General features: G+C 35.8%; 1 protein-coding gene across 1 annotated transcript in view; it reads right to left on the bottom strand.

The window, feature by feature from the left end:
* Nucleotides 1-18084: 18084 nt before the first annotated feature.
* LOC142229042 (putative ATP-dependent RNA helicase CG8611) overlaps nt 18085-22067 on the bottom strand; it is a 63918-nt gene continuing 59935 nt past the window's right edge. Inside the window, exons 7-8 of the mRNA XM_075299580.1 lie at nt 18398-18587; nt 18085-18333 (exon numbers count right to left, since the gene is read on the bottom strand). Coding sequence (XP_075155695.1) covers nt 18147-18333; nt 18398-18587 — 377 coding nt within the window. The 3' untranslated portion in view covers nt 18085-18146. The remainder of the gene's footprint in view (nt 18334-18397; nt 18588-22067) is intronic.

Genomic DNA, 22067 nt, shown 5'->3' with positions numbered 1-22067 from the left:
ACTTTAGTTGTACTTAATGCCACATATTAAATGTGGTACAAAAATGGTAAACCGAACATATTACCCGAACGTGTTTATAAGCATTAGCATTAATAAAATCTATCATTCCAAAACAAGTGTCGGTTTCAAACTAACTGAAAACAAGTAACATACGGCCGTAATTTCGAACAGGCCGAAGCTTATGTACCCTCCACCATGGATTGCGTAGAAACTTCTTCTAAACACTGTTATCCACAATCGAATTACTTAAGTTGCGGTAACGCTTGTCGATGGCAAGGTATCTTAAAACCTCCTAACACCGTCTTCAAAATTGTATGTAAGTCCATACGTGGTATATATTAAACAAGTATATACGGCCACAAGTTCGGCCAGGCCGAATCTTATGTATCAATCCACCACCATGGATTGCGTAGAAACTTCTACGAATGTACCAAATTTCAACTCACTCGGATGAAATTTGCTCCTCCAAGAGGTTCCAAAACCAAATCTTGGGATCGGTTTATATGGGGCTATGTACTATTATGGACTGATATGGACCACTTTTGGCATGGTTGTTAAATATCATATACTACCACCACGTACCAAATTTCAAGCAGATCGGATGAATTTTGCTTCTCCAAAAGGCACCGGAGGTCAAATCTGGGGATCGGTTTATATGGGAGCTATATATAATTATGGACTGATAGGAACCAATTCCTGCATGGTTGTTGGATACCATATACTAACATCACGTACCAAATTTCAACCGAATGGCAAGAATTTTGCTCTTCCAAGGGGCTCTGGAGGTCAAATCTGGGGATCGGTTTATATGGGGCCTACATATAATTATGAACCGATGTGGACCAATTTTTGCATGGTTGTTATAGACCATATACTAACATCACGTACAAAATTTCAGCCGGATCGGATGAAATTTGCTTCTCTTAGCGGCCTCGCAAGCCAAATCGGGGGATCGGTTTATATGGGGGCTATATATAATTATGGACCGACGTCGACCAATTTTTGCATGGTTGTTAGAGACCATATACTGACACCATGTACCAAATTTCAGCCGGATCGGATGAAATTTGCTTCTCTTAGAGGCCTCGCAAGCCAAATCGTGGGATCGGTTTATATGGGGGCTATATATAATTATGGACCGATGTGGACCAATTTTTGCATGGTTGTTAGAGACCATATACTGACACCATGTACCAAATTTCAGCCGGATCGGATGAAATTTGCTTCTCTTAGGGGCCTCGCAAGCCAAATCGGGGGATGCTTCTCTTTGAGGCTCCGCAAGCCAAATCTGGGGATCCGTTTATATGGGGACTATATATAATTATGGACCGATGTGGATCAATTCTGGTACAGTTGCTAAAGATCATATACCAACACCATGTTCCAAAATTCAACTAGATTGGATGAAATTTGCTTCTCTTAGAGACTCCGCAAGCCAAATCTGGGAATCGGCTTATATGGGGGCTATATATAATTATGAACCGATGTGGACCAATTTTTGCATGGTTGTTAGGGATCATATACCAACATCATGTACCAAATTTGAGGCGGATCGGATGAAATTTGCTTCTCTTTGAGGCTCCGCAAGCCAAATCTGGGGATCGGTTTAAATGGGGGCTATATATAATTATGGACCGATGTGGACCAATTCTGGCACAGTTGTTAAAGATCATATACTAACACCATGTTCCAAAATTCAACCAGATTGGATGAAATTTGCTTCTCTTAGAGACTTCGCAAGCCAAATCTGGGGATCGGTTTATATGGGGACTATATATAATTATGGACCGATATGGCCCATTTTCAATACCATCCGACCTACATTAATAATAACTACTTGTGCCAAGTTTCAAGTCGATAGCTTGTTTCGTTCGAAAGTTAGCGTGATTTCAACAAACGGACGGACGGACGGACATGCTTAGATCGACTCAGAATTTTACCACAACCCAGAATATATATACTTTATGGGGTCTTAGAGCAATATTTCGATGTGTTACAAACGGAATGACAAAGTTGATATACCCCCCATCCTATGGTGGAGGGTATAATGAATGAATGAACGGCAGAAAGCCATCACATCATGTATAACAAAAAATCCACAAATATGAATGTACTTATGATCATCATACATACTCCAGAAAAAAAAACAGTATAATGGTTTCGTAAATGGGTGGACAAACGATGTGTATAAGCCTACACTTGCTAACTTAGTCTATGTGGTGTGGCCACCACTGATCATTATGTTACTCTACCCGATCCTTTTATGGTGGTCATTTTGAACATTATGGCACTGTATTGGCAAACAAATGATGATGAAACATGCAACGTGTATTTAAACTTCGACGAAATGCCTAATTTGTTGATAATTTATTAAAGTGTATTCCTCTGTTCAAACATAGAACACAAGAGACTGTCTTCAATTCTTCAAACTGATTTCAGTGGAACTATCACATTTCAGTAGGAGGCCAGAGAATATATGGGCAGGTTATACGATCATGCCCCAAGGAAATGACACTTCGAAACTTCGATGCAATACATCGTGTGCCGAAATGCTTTTGGAGTTTGGAAGAAACTGTAGTTAAGTTTGAAGATTGATTGGTTTCGTAGTCTAACTGGCAATTTAAATACAATTTAGCCAAAAGGCGTTAACCAGGTTAATTGCTTTAAACTGCAAACAATTAAAAAATCAACATTATGCGGAGTCCTCGTGATGAAAGATGGGATGCATGTGCTTATGGGATATTCTATATTGATTTGATAACTGATTATCACATTGATTGTTGTAATAAAAATTCTGCATTTACAATGAAATCACAGTTGTGCCAATCAATTTACATTATTTACAACCTTATTTCGTTCCTTCTGCCATTTGGCGCTTATTAGTGTTTTGTTTGTAATACAAGTAAAATAGTTGTCTGAACTAAATGCATCTCTTTTGAAAAATTTTGATCGAATTCGATACGCGAAATCAACCTTAAAAAACCTTCATAACTGTCATTTAGTCACCACTGACAATTGATATTCACAACCGAACTCCTTTGGAAATATTTTTCAAATGTTATTAAGTTTATGTTTCTAAGTTTATTTGAACCCTTGGTGGATTGCCTATCAAATGTATCCATGAACAACCCTCTCAGTGTGAAACTGGTCTAAGTACACCATATTTGCTACGAGTCTTATATAAACAGTGCGTATCTCCAATTGTTTAGGATCAAATGCAGATCGAGTTTTAGATGTGGAACAATTTTATAGTGTTTAATGGTAAAATTTTAAACCATGTAACGAATTTAAAGCGGCTCTAATGGGAAAATCTATCTTCACGTCTGTTTTTATCTATGAAAGCCCAAAGGAAGTGATGATGGCGAGTATATTCTTATTTATTTTTTAAAACTCCACACTAATTTACTGACTTAATTTGTTGCGATTTTAAACTGGATATGTCTGTCCATTTTATGGTATACCACCAAGTACACAGTTCGGACGCCATTTAACCAATCTGTATTTTCTGTGTACAAATTCTAACGGACTGGGCAAGTAACTGTAGTTTACGTGTTAACCCAAAGAAAGCGGAGGTAGTCCTCTTCACTAGAATAAATAAAACCCCGGCTATAAGGACTCAGATATTTAATTGATCTTTAAAAACAGTTTCGGTAATTGGAAGCTGTATGAGACTCCAGATTGAAGTGGTTAGAAAATGCAGCCACTCGCCTAAGTAGACATAAGTTGTTACAGCAGTTATAAAACCAATAGCTACCTAAGGATACCATGTCTGGTGGACCATTACGAACCATGGATTCCTTTTTCTTTCAAACTTTTGCGGATTTACGAGACTGCAGTTTGAGGAATATACACACCTTCATCAAGGCTTCTGGGTGGAAGACCTACACAATTTATTGTACAACTCAAATATTATGGTATCAATTCTGACGGGTAAATATGGAAGATGTAGTAAAAAATCTTTGAGCAATATAGCAGATTCCACGACATTCCACGTTTATTGAGGTAATCGAAATAGGCCACAACTCTTAAATTTCGGCCGGTATCTCACAAATAAATGCTTCAATGTTGTATTCCAAAGCGGACTTGTCTATTTAGACATTAGCCCCACAAAAAATATTCTAAAGGAGTTAAATCGCACGAATTGGCGGTAATTTGACCGATTCCAACCGTTTACCGTTTACCGATCGCCTCTCTATAATCCCATTGTTACGCGTGCTGTGTGATACTGGCTTGTTGAAACCACATGTCATGCAAGTCAAGCTCTTACATTTTGGGCTCAAAAACGATGTTTTGACATAAAAAAGCACTATCACGGTAGCGCTCATCATTCACAGTTTCGTTACGATTCGCATTGTGCTTGAAGAAGTACGGTCCAATGCTGCCACCAGCCCATAAACTGCACTAAACTGTAACTTTTTCTGGATGCATTTGTAGCTTTTGCAATGCTTCTGACTGATCTTCACTCTAAAATCGACAATCATATGTTACATGAACTTCGCGGCTGAAAAATACTAGATTTTTGATAATGAAACAAAACATTATCAATGTTAAAAAATAATTTAAGTAAAATATTGCAATTTCTTTTAAACTGGTATCCTACTATTTGAATTTGGTGCCTACACAGAAAAAAATATTTACGTGATATTAAAGATTATGTAACCTAAATTTTAGGATGCGAAATTTACAAAATATTAAGGATAAATTTCTTTAAAACAAGTAAGTAAAGTCGGGCGGGGCCGACTATATCATACCCTAAAACACCCTTACTGAATTAGTAATCATAAACATTTTTGGGGTAACATTGATATAGGTCTGGGAGATAAACCGCAGTTGCATATTTAGGAAAATTAAGGGGTACATGTTTATGAGTGGTTTGTCTCAATCTGGCTATAGCTCATAGTCAATGTTGCCAGGGTCGGTTTATCCTACAAGGACAAAAAAAGTTCCCTACTTTCCCATACAATTTTCCCTACAATATTTTTCGTTAAATTTAAAAAAATTTACAAAACAAAAATGGTTCTAAGTACTTTATTATCTTAAAACATGAATGTGCAACGTATATAACTTAGAATATAAATTTGTATTACGGTTGCCACAGTTGGTAGAATTCTAACCAAAATAGTAATCTTTTTTGTTAAATCTCTATAAAAAAAAAATTTGGAAAAAGTTTCTATAAACAAATTTTTGTGAGAAATTTTTCTATAGAAATAAAATTTTGACAATAAATTCTATAGAAATAAAATTTTGAGAAACAATTCTATAGAAATAAAATTTTGAAAAAAAATTCTATAGAAATACAATTTTGACAAAATTTTCTATAGAAATAAAATGTTGACAAAATTTTCTACAGGAATAAAGTTTTGACAAAAATAGGGAATTTCCCCTTCTTCTAGCAACACTTGATATTGCACCTACGGAGTTAGTATGCCACTAATATTGAGCCCATTATTAAAAAAAGAGAAAATAGTTTAATTAGTGTGGGTAATAAATCCAAATCTGTAGAAATCGAGCAATATTCTTATGTATGAGCTCCAGGTACGTATAAATACGATCGGCTAGTACATCAAAATTTGAAATTTGAGTAACATTGGTTAATAAATAAGAGTACTATGGCCAAATTTGGGAAAATAGAGCGATACATATATATGGAAGCTATATCTAAATCTGAACGAAATTGCATAATATTTTGCGGGTTTGATTAATACCACAAAAGGTTACCTTGTGCAACACTTGAGTAAGATCAGTTAAGAAATGAGGCCTCTATGGTCAAAAATAAGGTTATTAGGGGCGAATTTTTCAAAATCGGGCTATTTATATATGGGAGCTATATCTACATCTGAACCGATTACGATGAAATATTGCACATGCTGTTAGTACTATAGGGGACTGGATCTAGTCAACTTTGAGTAAGATCGGTTAATAATAAATAAGGGTTCTATGGCCAAATTTGCGAAAATCGGGCTATACATATATATGGAAGCTATATCTAAATCTGAACCGATTTCGATGATTTTTTGCACATATAGTTAGTGCTATAGAAGATTACATTTAGCCAAATTTGAGTAAGATCGGTTGATAAATAAGGGTTTTATGCAGCGTTGCCAGAATTGTTTCACCAAAAACCGCTAGATTTGCCCAAAAAAATAGCTAAAAAAAGCTAAAAAATGCTAAAAAATAGCTAGAAAAAAAGCTAAATTTTTTTGTATCAAAAGTCACATTTTTGATTGAAATTTAACAAACGTAAAAGCTTTATTTCACTTACAATGCATACTATTTTCATTTTAATTCCACTTCTGTGAGACTGTAACAATATCTAAGGCATATTAGCTCTGTTTGCGTATTCGATACATTTTGATTACTATCACAAATTTTTTACTGGAAGCCCTTCGTTTTGTGGGAGCTACCTTCCCAATACCTCTATTTTATTTACTTGTTATTTTAAAATATTAAATGATCTAAGCATGCTTTGGATTTGGTAAAAAAATGATTTGTCATGTTTTTAAATAAAATTTTTGTTTGGATTTGAAATTGTGAAAAATTCGAAATACATTACTTTTATTTAAATTGTAGAAAATACCTATAGTTTACATTTCTCAGTAAAAACATTTTCCTTTTCTTCATGAGCTATCAAAGTGCTTTAAAAACGTGCTAACGCCAACTTAAATTTCCAAATTCAGACTCGACTTCAAGTAGAAATTATTGTATATATACGTTTTTAAAATAAAGTGTTGAAAAACATCTTCTATTTTTGAACGCTATTTTGGTTGGTGGTTAAGATGCAAAAACCCCTCACATTTAAAGACTATTTCATTTATTCTTCCTTCTTTCATGAAAACATACCCATTTTTAAGTTGAATCACTTAATTATAAGGACAAAACGACTTTATCGTCTTTTGGACAAGGAAAACAGTTTATATAAAACAAATTCACAAATGCTATTGTAACCAAAATTCGCGTTCGTATTTTAAGGAGACGACAATATTTTTTCAGTGCGAGTCAAATGATAATATTCCCAATAATTTACTGAAAGTTTATCTAACAAATTTGTATGGTAATAGTAGATTTAAAGTTTACGATAACCTTTATGTATATAATGAAAATCTTTACAACAAGGTGTATTTGCTACAAAAATGGCCACATAATGGCTGGACTCATTATTAATGTTTCAACTGAGCTTTGAAATATGTGGAAACCCTTATACTTGCAGCAAGGCTTAGATAAAAACGCCGATTTATCCATATTTCAATAGAAACATGTCGAAAATAAAAAAGCCAAAAATAGCTAAAAGGGTCATGAAAAAAAGCCAGAAAAAAAGCTAAAAGCTAAATGCATTTTTTTCCCGCTAAACGTCTTCAAAAAAAGCCAAATCTAGCGGGAAAAAAGCTAAATTGGCAACGCTGGTTTTATGGCCAAATTTAGAAAAATCAGTCGGTACATATATATGGGAGCTATAGCTAAATCTGAACCGATTTCCATGATTTTTTGTACATATAGTTAGTGCTATGGCAGATTACATTTAGCCAACTTTGAGTAAGATCAGTTGATAAATTAGGGTTTTGTGGCCAAATTTGGGAAAATCGGGCGATACATATATATGAGAGCTATATCTAAATCTGAAACGATTTGGATGAAATTTTGCAGACTTGAAGGGCGGTGAAAAAGATTACCTTTTGCCAAATTTGGTGACGATCCGTTTGAAAAACGAAGCGTAACGTGATCCCATTTGTCGAAATCGGGCGATATGTATATATGGGAGCTATATCTAAATTTGATCTCATTTCTTCCAAATTCAATAGCGTCCGTCCTTGTGCCCAAAAAACTCCCTGTACCAAAATTCAAACTGACTGTACGTAAACTGACTTTACGTCCAATATTCTATGATCGTAGTTATAAGGAAAACAAGTAAGGAAAGTCTAAAGTCGGGCGGGACCGACTATATTATACCCTGCACCACTTTGTAGATCTAAATTTTCGATACCATATCACATCCGTCAAATGTGTTGGGGCTATATATAAAGGTTTGTCCCAAATACATACATTTAAATATCAATCGATCTGGACAGAATTTGATAGACTTCTACAAAATCTATAGACTCAAAATTTAAGTCGGCTAATGCACTAGGGTGGAACACAATGTTAGTAAAAAAATATGAGAAACATTTAAATCTGGAGCAATTTTAAGAAAACTTTGCAAAAGTTTATTTATGATTAATCGCTCGATATATATGCATTAGAAGTTTAGGAAAATTAGAGTCATTTTTACAACTTTTCGACTAAGCAGTGGCGATTTTACAAGGAAAATGTTGGTATTTTGACCATTTTTGTCGAAATCAGAAAAACATATATATGGGAGCTATATCTAAATCTGAACCGATTTCAACCAAATTTGGCACGCATAGCTACAATGCTAATTCTACTCCCTGTGTAAAATTTCAACTAAATCGGAGTTAAAAATTGGCCTCTACGGTCATATGAGTGTAAATTGGGCGAAAGCTATATATGGGAGATATATCTAAATCTGAACCGATGTGGCTGATATTTTGCAAGTTTTTCGAGACTCATGAAATATTCGGATGTACGGAATTTGAGGAAGATCGGTTGATACACACGCCAATTATGACCAGATCGGTAAAAAATATATATGGCAGCTATATCTAAATCTGAACCGATTTTTTCCAAAATCAATAGGGATCGTCTTTGAGCCGAAACAGGACCCTATACCAAATTTTTGGACAATCGGACTAAAACTGCGAGCTGTACTTTGCACACAAAAATACATCAACAGACAGACGGACAGACGGACATCGCTAAATCGACTCAGAATTTAATTCTAAGACGATCGGTATACTAAACGATGGGTCTCAGACTTTTCCTTCTTGGCGTTACATACAAATGCACAAACTTATTATACCCTGTACCACAGTAGTGGTGAAGGGTATAAAAAAACATGTGTGATATTTTAATTTAGTTTTGTAATTATTTTTGAAATTATTTTAAATATTTGTTTAAAGTCGTGGTGTTACTGTGCCGTTGCTTTTTACAATTTAAAATTAATTTTAAAAAATATGGCAAAAGACTAAATATTTCAATAAAAAATTCATCCCAGAAGAAGTTGGAAATCACCAACGAAACGTCGGATGTAAATACGAAATAAAGTCTTTTTATTTGCATATTGAGAGACCGTGAAAGCCCATTTTAGAACAGATCTAAAAATAACCATAAATATTATTTAATTTAATTTTAGATCTAGGTGATTGCGTAGATCATTATGAAATTTTGATAGAAATTATATTATTGCTATCACATTCGCCCTATATCTGACACCAAGTGTTTAATCGTTTCAAAACAATTTGTTAGTTTACAAAATTTGGAGGTCTAGTACACAGTTAATCTGGTGTGACAACGGCGTAATTATGTTTTCACAAAATATCCAACGGAATCACCCATATACAGAATTTCACTTAGATTTATATCTGAAATTAATATTCCAGTATTTAGTGTCATTCAAATCTTTTAAGTGATGGCTTGCTACATACCATCATCTTCATTGCAAAATCACAGATCACTTAGTATTGAGATCAAGGATTACATGGGCAAGAAACAATGTACAAGTCGATGTTGAGTACAGCCATTTTTCCCCATAAAATATTAATTTTAAAACTAATACACACATAAAAACTCCATGAAGCAAGTGCAACGGTTTCTTAAACCAATCATAAAGAAGACAAAAATATTAGAGAAAATTTTATATCTCTCCACATACCATAAGAATTTCAATTAATTTTTTTCACAAATATTTTATGGTATTTGTGGTACTCCTGAGGAATGACTTTGATGATATAAATACAACCGAAACAAATATGTGTCGATTCGCTTTCGTAAATGGTTGCACTTTTCAAGTTTGTTTGTTCTGGGCTTTGTCACCCCAGTATAGCTAAGACAATAACTGTAATGTGATCTTCATGCCGTGAAGAAACACAACAAACACGTGTTCTCAACAAATCAACAACAACAACGAAAACAGGCTAATATGCAAACAATCAATAACAACAAGAGGATAACATGAAACCAATGAATAACAGTAACAATAATCGTTCAAATAAAATGATTCATTTAATTTAAAGCACACTTTTAGGCTAATTTACGATGACCGCAATTCCGGTTAGGCCATATCATCACAACAAAAAATACGAAATCTATACAATACAGAAATAAATACACTAGCTCCCTCTCTCTTCGCTCACTTATTGTTGTCAGAAGCCATACAAAACACAACTCACACAAAGTCAAAGGCTGAAGGACAAAATGACAAATTGCCAAAGTGTGCTTGTGGGTGGATGGGTGTATATGTTTTATTGAGACCTCTGCTAGGCGTATGGGAAGGTGTATGTGAATGATTTTTGTAGTACTAAGTCAGAGAATAATTCAACACACTCTACCACCATTGAACACACTTTTTGGCACGTGTTTGTTTGACAATTACGCCATCACTTGATGTTGATGAGTTCCTCTTAGAACACTTTCCGCTTCATAAGAACAACAAACCACAAATGTAACAACAAACATTGAAACCTAAAACAAAACGTTGATTGATGAAAAACGAAATTCAAACGATAAATTGGTTTCAATCGTTGGAAATTGGGAATAGCCAATAACTTTTAGTAAAAGCCATTAAATGGGTAAGTAGAAGTGAAGTTATTTGTTTTAAAACACCCACGTGAAGAGGTGTATTATTAACAAATGAGGAGAATGAAGCTCTCTCTTCTCTTCTGTCATAACAGGTTGGCTGATAAGTCCCCGGTCTGACACATAGATTGCGTCGCTAGTATTATTTGACGTCTGTAAGTCAATTAGTTTGTGAGATAGAGCGTCTTTTGTGAAGCAACTTTTGTTATTGTGAAAAAAAAAACAATGGAAAAAAGGAATTTCGCGTTTTGATAAAATACTGTTTTCGAAGGGAAAAAATACGGTGGAAGCAAAAACTTGGCTTGATAATGAGTTTCCGGACTCTGCCCCAGGGAAGTCAACAATAATTGATTGGTATACAAAATTCAAGCGTGGTGAAATGAGCACGGAGGACGGTGAACGCAGTGGACGCCCGAAAGAGGTGGTTACCGACGAAAACATAAAAAAAAATCCACAAAATAATTTTGAATGAACGTAAAATGAAGTTGATCGAGATAGCAGAGGCCTTAAAGATCCAATCGACAGTCGGCTGAGTGGACAGCGACCGGTGAACCGTCTCCGAAGCGTGGAAAGACTTAAAAGTCCGCTGGCAAAGTAATGGCCTCTGTTTTTTGGGATGCGCATGGAATAATTTTTATCGATTATCTTGAGAAGGGAAAAACCACCAACAGTGACTATTATATGGCGTTATTGGAGCGTTTGAAGGTCGAAATCGCGGCAAAACGGCCCCATATGAAGAAGAAAAAAGTGTTGTTCCACCAAGACAACGCACCGTGCCACAAGTCATTGAGAACGAGGGCAAAAAATCATGAATTGGGCTTCGAATTGCTTCCCCACCCACCGTATTCTCCAGATCTGGTCCCCAGATCTGGAGAATATCAGACCTCAAAAGGATGCTCGCAGGGAAAAAATTTGGCTGCAATGAATGAGGTGATCGCCGAAACTGAGGCCTATTTTGAGGCAAAACCGAAGGAGTACTACCAAACTGGTATCAAAAAATTGGACGGTCGTTATAATCGTTGTATCGCTCTTGAAGGGAACTATGTTGAATAATAAAAACGAATTTTGACAAAAAAATGTGTTTTTCTTTGTTAGACCGGTTTTTTTCTGTTTTTCTTTGTTAGCCAACCTGTTAACCGTGAAAAAAACTGCTTTTCGGTTTGAAACCCGAACACAGTATCCTCCTTGACATATAACATACTCGTAAATTCCATCAATTTTCATATATTTATATTTTACTTCCTGGTCGTCCTGGACTCATTTTAGTCACCACCCTCTCTGAATTCCTTCATCCTAATTTGGAGGTTTTACAAATTGGTATGTCCATCAAATATAAAACCATTTGGCACATGTTCCAAATCCATTGATATAAATCTTGTTACAAGGAAACTATGATGGAATTGCTAACATATTTCCACCACTGAATAGCTATTCATCCAGCGGAAAATGGATTTTTAATATTTTTCTAAAGAACTTACGCTGATGTCTCTCTTTGATACCGTTCATGTTTTTTCTCTTCTCCTTCATTTCCAAGAAGATTAAAGTTGAGATAAACGAATCCAACCATCCCAGCAAAATCCATAGCAAAAAAAAAACAGGAGAGAGATTGGGGGAAATGGAAAATGTTTTAGCGCATTTTAACAACATTTTTTCCCAAAAGGATGTCCGGCTTGCACAAAGTTAAAGATGTGAAAAAAAAACTACTTTGATGATCCAAGAGCTTGGCAGGGTTCGTACAGGGGCGGTTGGTGGAAAATTAAACTTTTATCAAACCGCATCAAGTTGTGTGGATAGATACGAATTGAGGGCGGTGGTGATGGTGACCCTATGGATGGGCGACAGGATACAATCTCATATACCAGCTTGGCTATATGAATCCATAATAGAAACTGGCAAGTGGCTACCATCTACTGCCATAGCTGTCGCCATATTGTCAATGTCCAATGTAGCCATAGTGAACCATCCTTATATACGTACGTACGTACGGACATATACGTTTGTGAATGATAAAGAGCCAATTTACTAACATTTTACAAGATATTTTTTTCGATTAAACGCATGAATACAGATCAGAAATTTGTTCGATTTATTCCCATTGCGCGCATAAACATTTCATGGCAATATTAGAAAATATTTAAATGAATTCTGATCGATTTACAGTTGAATACTTTGTGTTACAATTTAAATAGAAAAGTTGAGTTTTAATCGTGGTTAAATTGTTGCAAATTTTATATTTTCAAATGTTGGACCAGTTTTGATTAATCGTATCTGGACTAATTATCCCGAGTTATTTCGAGAGATATAAACTGATCCCAAGGTAATAATGTAATAGCTCCCAGACAAACTGATCAACCTATTATATTATAGTTATAGAAGCATTCTGGTGCTTCTGGATCAAATTCAGTCGATGACATATCACATTAACTGTCTGTTACAAACATTCCAGGATATCCACCGATCGATGTCCCTTTTTCTAAATAAGTTATCTAGCCCTTTATCCAAATTGGTTATCTATCCCGTCTATCGAAAATTCAGGCTTGCTTAGAAACTCCATCCGTTGTTTTTACTTACCCGTCAAATTGATTTCATTTTCCGCTTTGCTTTCACTTAAAAATAATTGGTTTTTCTTGATTTCTAGTTTCACGTGATTCGTCTACCGAAGAATGAAAATCTGCATTATTCACATTTGCATCACAAATTCGTTATTCTTAAAAGGTTTTGGAAAATTGGTAAGTCAATGCGAAGAAATTAATTTTCTGCAACATAAAGAAAACATACCGAATATGAAAATATTCATAAACAACATATTATTATTACAATTTTAATAAGAACTTACAAATTTAATAAGATATAAAGATTAACCCCCATATTCATAAAAGTTAACGTAAACTTTAAACCTATTATTACCATACAAATTCCTTCCATAAACTTTCAATTATTTATTATGAATACAGGCATAAGGATATGATTGATTATCAAGCTATTGAAAAAAATACGCCAGATATCAATCTCACAAGCCTAAATAGACATACGTTTCTTTGCTGACTAATGCAAGATTCCATACACAGAAAAAAATTTCACGAAAATTTTTACAATTAAAGTCTTAATTGAGTTTTAAAAAAATATTCAATAAAAAATTTAATTGAATCAACAAATGTTTTAAATGAAATAAAAATCAATCACACAAATTAATAGTATCAATTAATTTTTTAATTGGATCAATTAATTTTTTAATTGACTGTCCATTAATTTTTAATTGATACTATCATTTCTGTGATTGAAGACATTTCAATTAAAAAATTAATTGGATCAATTAATTTCGTGATTGAATTGTGTAGTCTTTAGTGTAGATCTGGCGTGATGAGATGATAAAAAATGAAAGACTTATTATATTAAATTAGGCCATTCGAAATACGAAGTATATACGGTCTTAAGTTCGGTCGGGACAAATTTTAAATACCCACCAGCATGAATCAAATATAATAGATTCCTTCGAAACCTCTCAATCGGATGAAAATTGGGGTATCTAGACGCTCAAAAGGTCAAACCGAAAGATCGGGCAATATGGGGGCTATACCAAAACATGGACGGATTCACACTATATTCGGCTCACCTATGTGTGAGCTAAAATACCTTCCTATAGAAATCCAATTTCAGGCAAATCGCATAAAAAATTCCATGTCTAGAAGTCCAAGAAGTCAAATCGGGAGATCAAGCTATATGTGGGGCCTATACCCAAACATGGACCGATTCACACCATCTTCCGCACACTGGTGTCGAGCGCCGTTCGGACTCGGCTATAAAATGGTGGTCCCTTGTCATAGAGCTAATCATAGAATCGGGCAGCACTCAGTTATAAGAGAGAAGTTCAGTACTGTACAGAATAATTTCAAGACATTCCCTCTTACTACCATCCAAAAATTGGTCAATATCGGTCTATAATTTTATATAGCCTCCATATAAACCGATCACAAGATTTGTTTCCGCAGCATCGGAAGAGCAAATTTCACCCGATCCAGTTGAAATGTGGTACAGAATATCGATATAGCATATGAATATCGATCCATAAATTTTATGTAGCCCCAAAATAAGCCGATCCCCAGTTATGTTACTATATGCCCTCTAAACACCATGCAAACATTAATCGATATTGATCTATAATTATATATATATATATATATATATATATATATATATATATATATATATATATATATATATATATATATATATATATATATATATATATATATATATATATATATATATATATATATATATACCATGCAAAAATTGGTCCATACAACAGGTTGGCTGATAAGTCCTCGGTCTGACACATAGATGGCGTCGCTAGTATTAAATGCATATTATTTTTATATAGTACCAACCTTCAAATGATTCGTGTCAAAATTTGACGTCTGTAAGTCAATTAGTTTGTGAGATAGAGCGTCTTTTGTTAAGCAACTTTTGTTATTGTGAAAAAAAATGGAAAAAAAGGAATTTAGTGTTTTGATAAAATACTGTTTTCTGAAGGGGAAAAATACGGTGGAAGCAAAAACTTGGCTTGATTATGAGGTTCCAGACTCTGCCCCAGGGAAATCAACAATAATTGATTGGTATGCAAAATTCAAGCGTGGTGAAATGAGTACCGAGGACGGTGAACGCAGTGGACGCCCGAAAGAGGTGGTTACCGACGAAAACATAAAAAAAAACACGAAATGATTTTGAATGACCGTAAAATGAAGTTGATCGAGATAGCAGAGGCGTTAAAGATATCAAAGGAACGTGTTGGTCATATCATTCATCAATAAAGGGTGATACGGTCAAAATTTGGTCAAGGGAAAACGCGTGCAAATCGGCGAAATCGTTTATTTAAAAAATCAAATTAAATTTCTTTTTCAAGTTCAATTAGTATAAAATTCAGGAAAAATATTCAGTTAGGCTTTCGCTTTTCCAAATCCGAATTGCCGGGCCTCACGCTTGACACCTGCCATCAGATTTTGTACAGCCACCTTGTCCACCTTCTTCGCCGCAGAAAGCCAGTTTGCCTTGGTCTTAGCAGTTTGTTTTGGGCTTCTTTAGGTTCCGCTTGACAATAGCCCAGTATTTCTCAATTGGGCGGAGCTCTGGCGTGTTGGGAGGGTTCTTGTCCTTGGGAACCACCTGCACGTTGTTGGCGGCGTACCACTCCATGGCCTTTTTACCATAATGGCAAGATGCCAAATCTGGCCAAAACAGTACGGAACAACCGTGTTTCTTCAGGAAAGGCAGCAGACGTTTATTCAAACACTCTTTCACGTAAATTTCTTGGTTGACAGTCCCGGAAGCTATGAAAATGCTGCTTTTCAAGCCACAGGTACAGATGGCTTGCCAAACAAGATATTTCTTTGCGAACTTTGACAGTTTTATGTGCTTGAAAATATCTGCTACCTTTCCCCTTCCTTTTGCCGTATAAAACTCCTGTTCCGGAAGCTGCTTGTAGTCGGCTTTGACGTAGGTTTCGTCGTCCATTACCACGCAGTTAAACTTCGTCAGCATCGTCGTGTACAGCCTACGGGATCGCGCTTTGGCCGCCGTATTTTGTTTATCATCGCGATTTGGAGTCACTACCTTCTTGTAAGTCGATAGTCCGGCTCGTTTTTTGGCTCGATGCACGATTGTACACGATACACAGCTTATTTGCGGCATCTCGGAGAGAGAGGTTAGGGTTTCGCTTGAAACTACCGGCAACTCTCTTTGTCGTCTCAGCGGCTTCCGGTTTTCGATTTCCCCCCGATCCAGACTTCCTGGCTGTCGACAAACGTTCCCCAAACACTTTAATTACATTTGTAACAGTTGATTTGGCAACTTTTAGCGATTTTGCTAGCTTTGCGTGCGAGTAGCTCGGATTTTCGCAATGCGCGAGCAAAATGTTGATACGCTGCTCTTCTTGCTTGGACGGCATTTTGACAACTGAAGAGTGAATTCCAAAATCAAAATAGGAGCAACATTCTACAAACACACACCTTCAAAATGAGGGGTGTTCAGGGTTTTTAAATGCAAAATTGAAAGAAATACGTCAAGTTTATATTGACCAAATTTTGACCGTATCACCCTTTATTTGGATATCCGGAAGCTCTGTGCAAAATGGGTGCCGCCCGAGCTCACATTTGACCTAAAACAACAACGTCTTGATGATTCTGAGCGGTGTTTGCAGCTGTTAACTCGTAATACACCCGAGTTTTTCCGTCGATATGTGACAATGGATGAAACATGGCTCCATCACTACACTCCTGAGTCCAATCGACAGTCGGCTGAGTGGACAGCGACCGGTGAACCGTCTCCGAAGCGTGGAAAGACTCAAAAGTCCGCTGGCAAAGTAATGGCTTCTGTTTTTTGGGATGCGCATGGAATAATTTTTATCGATTATCTTGAGAAGGGAAAAACCATCAACAGTGACTATTATATGGCGTTATTGGAGCGTTTGAAGGTCGAAATCGCGGCAAAACGGCCCCATATGAAGAAGAAAAAAGTGTTGTTCCACCAAGACAACGCACGGTGCTACAAGTCATTGAGAACGATGGCAAAAATTCATGAATTGGGCTTCGAATTGCTTCCCCACCCACCGTATTCTCCAGATCTGGCCCCCAGCGACTTTTTCTTGTTCTCAGACCTCAAAAGGATGCTCGCAGGGAAAAAATTTGGCTGCAATGAAGAGGTGATCGCCGAAACTGAGGCCTATTTTGAGGCAAAGCCGAAGGAGTACTACCAAAATGGTATCAAAAAATTGGAAGGTCGTTATAATCGTTGTATCGCTCTTGAAGGGAACTATGTTGAATAATAAAAACGAATTTTGGCAAAAAAAAATGTGTTTTGTTAGACCGGGGACTTATCAGCCAACCTGTTACGTTCATAATTACCGATAAACCGATCCCCAGATTTGAGCACTAGAACCTCTAAGAGAAGTAAATTTCATCTGATCCGGAAATTCGGTATGTGATGTTAGTATTAGCACTTTAACAACCATGCAAAAATTTATCCATATCCACAGAGCCTCTTGGAAGAGTAAATTACATCCCATCCGTCGGCAACTGTTACCAAGTAATTCGATGGTGGATAATAGTCTTTAGTAGAACTATGTACACTATCCATGGTGGAGGGTACGTAAGATTCAGTTTGATCGAACTTACGGCCGTATATACTTATTGGACACTTAAAACATCGATTTGATGGATCATCCGCCGTATATCCTTTATTTGGCACCAAATTTTATTTATTCCCGTAAGTAAAAAGTAAAATGAAAGGTCTTCGTTTTTCGATACCTGAAGAAGTGGTTGATGCGCTCAGAATCCATATTTTGGAGATACCTCAATCAGAGTGGCAAAAGTACTTCGACAATTATAATCGTCTTACAGGTAATTAGCATAAAACATTTATTTTATTGATAACTAAACAGAAATAAAAAAAATCGTCTAAATCAATCAATGTTTCTTCTTTTTCGAAGGTAAACCACTGTCAAATTCTGATATAGTTAATACCCTAGATGTGGGTATCATTTTTGCTAATCTATTTGGTTCGGGACGATTAACATTTCGAACAGCTCCAGTTACAGTGGTACCAAAACGATGTTTTCTAGCCTTCTTTTCCTGTTTGATTTTCTCTGGGTCTCTGTAAAAATCAAATTGAAAAATTAGTTATTCCCAAAATTACGTCAAATTTCGGACAAACGTACCTTTCCGTATAGGTTAAACGATTTGTGGGAAGAGCAGGTTTCGGCATTGAATGTTTCTTAGTAAACGAGGTGGGTTGATCCTTTAAAGCGAAACTTTTTGCAAAATGTCCCATATGGGCGTTTTTCACATTGAATATAGGCTTTAGTTCCTTGGGAAAAGTTGTATAGAATTTAGTCCATGACACAAAAGCTGTAAGAGAAGAGAAGATAGAAATTTAGAATTAATTTTAAAAAATCAACAGAGTCTGTGTTCCTAAAATGAAAAATGGCCAAAGAATTTCACACATATCTCAACGAGATAACTAAGCAGTCTAATTTTTACCTAATACACACAAAAAACAATAAACTACGAATTTTTACTTTTTAAAAAATCTATGGACTATATCATACCCTAAACCTCCCCTACTAAATTAGTAAAAATTGTTTGTTGTATCAATAGGTTTGGGGAAAAGCCGCATTTCCACATTTAAGAACATTAAAGGGTACATGGGAGTTTTGTCACAATCTGAACAGAAATGTCTGATATTAGGAGCTATAGTTGATTCTGAACCTACAGAGTTAGTATGCCACTAATATTAAGTCCATTATTAAAAAAAAAATGAAATCGCTCAATTAGTGTGGGTAATAAAGCCATATTTCTGAAAATAGGATAATAGATTTATGTAAGAGCTACATGTAAGTCTAACTACGATCAGCTCATACATGTACATTTGAAATTTGAGCAACATTGGTTAATAAATAAGAGTATTTTGGCCAAATTTGGAAAAATCGATCGATGCATATATATGGGAGCTAAATCTGAACCGATATTTCCCAGATTTGGTTGATACCACAGAAGGTTACCTTGTGCTAAATTAGAGTAAGATCGGGTACTAAATAAGGCTATTATGGTCAGAAATAAATTTGTAAGGGGTAATTTTTTCAAAAACGGGCGATACATATATATGGGAGCTATATCTAAATCTGAACCGATTTGGATTATATTTTGCGGGTTTTGTTGATATTACAGGAGATGACCTTGTGCTAAATTTGTGTAAAATCGGTTTATAAATGAGGCCACTACGGTCAAAAATTAGGTTATAAGGGGCAAATTTTTGAAAATTGGGCGCTACATATATGGCAGCTATATCTAAATCTGAACCGATTTGGATGATATTTAGCACATATAGTCAGTACTATAGAACATTATAGTAAGCCAAATTTGAGTAAGATCGGGTAATAAATAATGGTTTTATTGTCAAATTTCTGAAAATCGGGCGATACATATATATGGGAGATATAGCTAAATCTGAACCGATTTCAATGATTTTTTGCACATATAGTAAGTACTATAGAAAATTAGATTTGGCCAACTTTGAGTCAGATCTGTTGATAAATAAGGGACTTATGGCCAAATTTGGGAAAATCGGGCGATACATATATATGGGAGCTATATCTAATTCTGAACCGATTTCGATGAAATTTGGCACACTTAAAGGGTGGTCAATTGGATTACTTTGTGCAAATTTGACGCCGATCGGTTAGTAAATGAACGCAATCTGACCCCATTTATCGAAATCGGGCGATACATATATATGGGAGCTATATCTAGCTTAGGTTAGGTGGCAGCCGAATGTGTCAGGCTCACTTAGACTATTCAGTCCATTGTGATACCACATTGGTGAACTTCTCTCTTATCACTGAGTGCTGCCCGATTCCATGTTAAGCTCAATGACAAGTGACCTCCTTTTTATAGCCGAGTCCGAACGGCGTTCCACATTACAGTGAAACCACTTAGAGAAGCTTTGAAACCCTCAGAAATGTCACCAGCATTACTGAGGTGGGATAATCCACCGCCGAAAATTTTTTTGGTGTTCGGTCGTAGCAGGAATCGAACCCACGACCTTGTGTATGCAAGGCGGGCATGCTAACCATTGCACCACGGTGGCTCTATATATAGCAATATCTAAATTTGATCCGATTTTTTCCAAATTGAATAACGTTGGTCCTCGTACCAAAAAAACGCCACATACCACATTTTATCAAAATCGGTTAATAAGTGCGACCGGAATCCTGCGAACAACAAATACATGGACGGACGGACACCAAGCGCTAGATCGACTCAGGAGGTAATGCTGATCTATATATATTTCGATCTATATATATTTGGTGGGGTCTAAAGTCAATATTTCTGGTAGGCACATTTTTTGGCAGATCAAAGTTATTATACCCTGACCACTATGTGGTTTAGGGTATAATTAATTGAATCAATTAATTTCGTGATTGAATCAGAAAAAAAACCTCTTTTTATTTAGGAAAAAACTGCATATCAGGTTTGTTAACAAGACTATATTTAGGTCAGAACAGTTTTGGATGTACATTTCAAGCCCCTAACAGGTACTACATGATTGTTTTTAAAGCAGAATAGAAATATATTCCAATATTCCTTCTTAAAAGTAAATGGAAGACTGGTACTGTGGCTACAAGCAAACAAGTTGAAGTCAATATTAACAATATTTTAAAACTATACTGATTATTTAATTTTTCTCTGTGTAAAATCAAAAACCCAATAAATTCTACTCCCCCGGGCGAAAAAAGCTCTCTTCTATCTGTCTCGACATTTATCACAACTATGAAGACAATTAATTTAAGTTAAATGTATCCTTTTTGTCTAACCAAAACTTTCTCAATTGCGACGTCCCCCCTCCCTAGAGGGCGGTGCAGCATACGTTGTATGAAATTAATTTCAGTTTTTATTTCCCGTGTGGCATTATGTCGACGTCGACGACAACTCCTCCATTTGGTTGCCTTAACACAAAGCCCTGACAATTTGTATAAAAATCACTTAAGCATCCATTATCCTTTTAACTAAGCAGCAGGAGTAAAATAAAGACTATACCAAGAAAACCACAAAGCAAAGACTATGGCACGAAAACCATAATAAAGGACACAACACAAAACGAGCGAAGAAGAGCATTTACAAGGATAAGAAAAGCCAAATGTAACCACAGCCTGTATCACCACATAGTTGACACCCCCAGACACTTTTAAGGATAATAAATAAAATTCATTTTGTGGTAAATTTTCTTTATTAGCATCGTTAGACTATGGTGTCCCAGATACTCTCGAGCAGTACAAAGGACTTTGAACTGACTGCAGCCATACACAGAGATGAGCAGGGAGCTGTCTCATCTATGGATTGCTGCGCCGCAAACATTGTCTAATGTCTTTAATTTGACTCTAAATGTATTAGAGCAATTAAATGGCATTATGTATGAATGTGACTACATTTAAGTACGACAGAATAACCACAATGACAAAGTCACAAAATATCTGTACAAGCCAACTCTGTAAACATCGCAAAAGACGACTATTGTCCTGCCTTTGTTTGAGCAAAATATACCACCCCCTCATAAGAGATGTCAATACAATTAATTTTAATCCAAGTTGTCTAATTTCTCCCAGCCTGTTTGTATTTATTTCTTATAGGCAGCTCATGTATGCAGCATGTATGTGTGTGTGTGTGGGAGATTTGTGGGTGGTGCATATCCTGATTATGTCTATCAAAACAAAATGGCAGACATGTGTGAGGGCGTATTCATTCATTGTACTATTGCTATGGAATAAGTTCCAAGCTTCCGAGAAATAAATGTTGAATGTTAAATGATATGGAATATGCCATTTAGATAAT

Source organism: Haematobia irritans, chromosome 3, assembly GCF_050003625.1.
Source record: "Haematobia irritans isolate KBUSLIRL chromosome 3, ASM5000362v1, whole genome shotgun sequence".
Taxonomy (NCBI): Eukaryota; Metazoa; Arthropoda; class Insecta; order Diptera; family Muscidae; genus Haematobia; species Haematobia irritans.
This window is presented reverse-complemented; position numbering and strand designations above follow the sequence as displayed.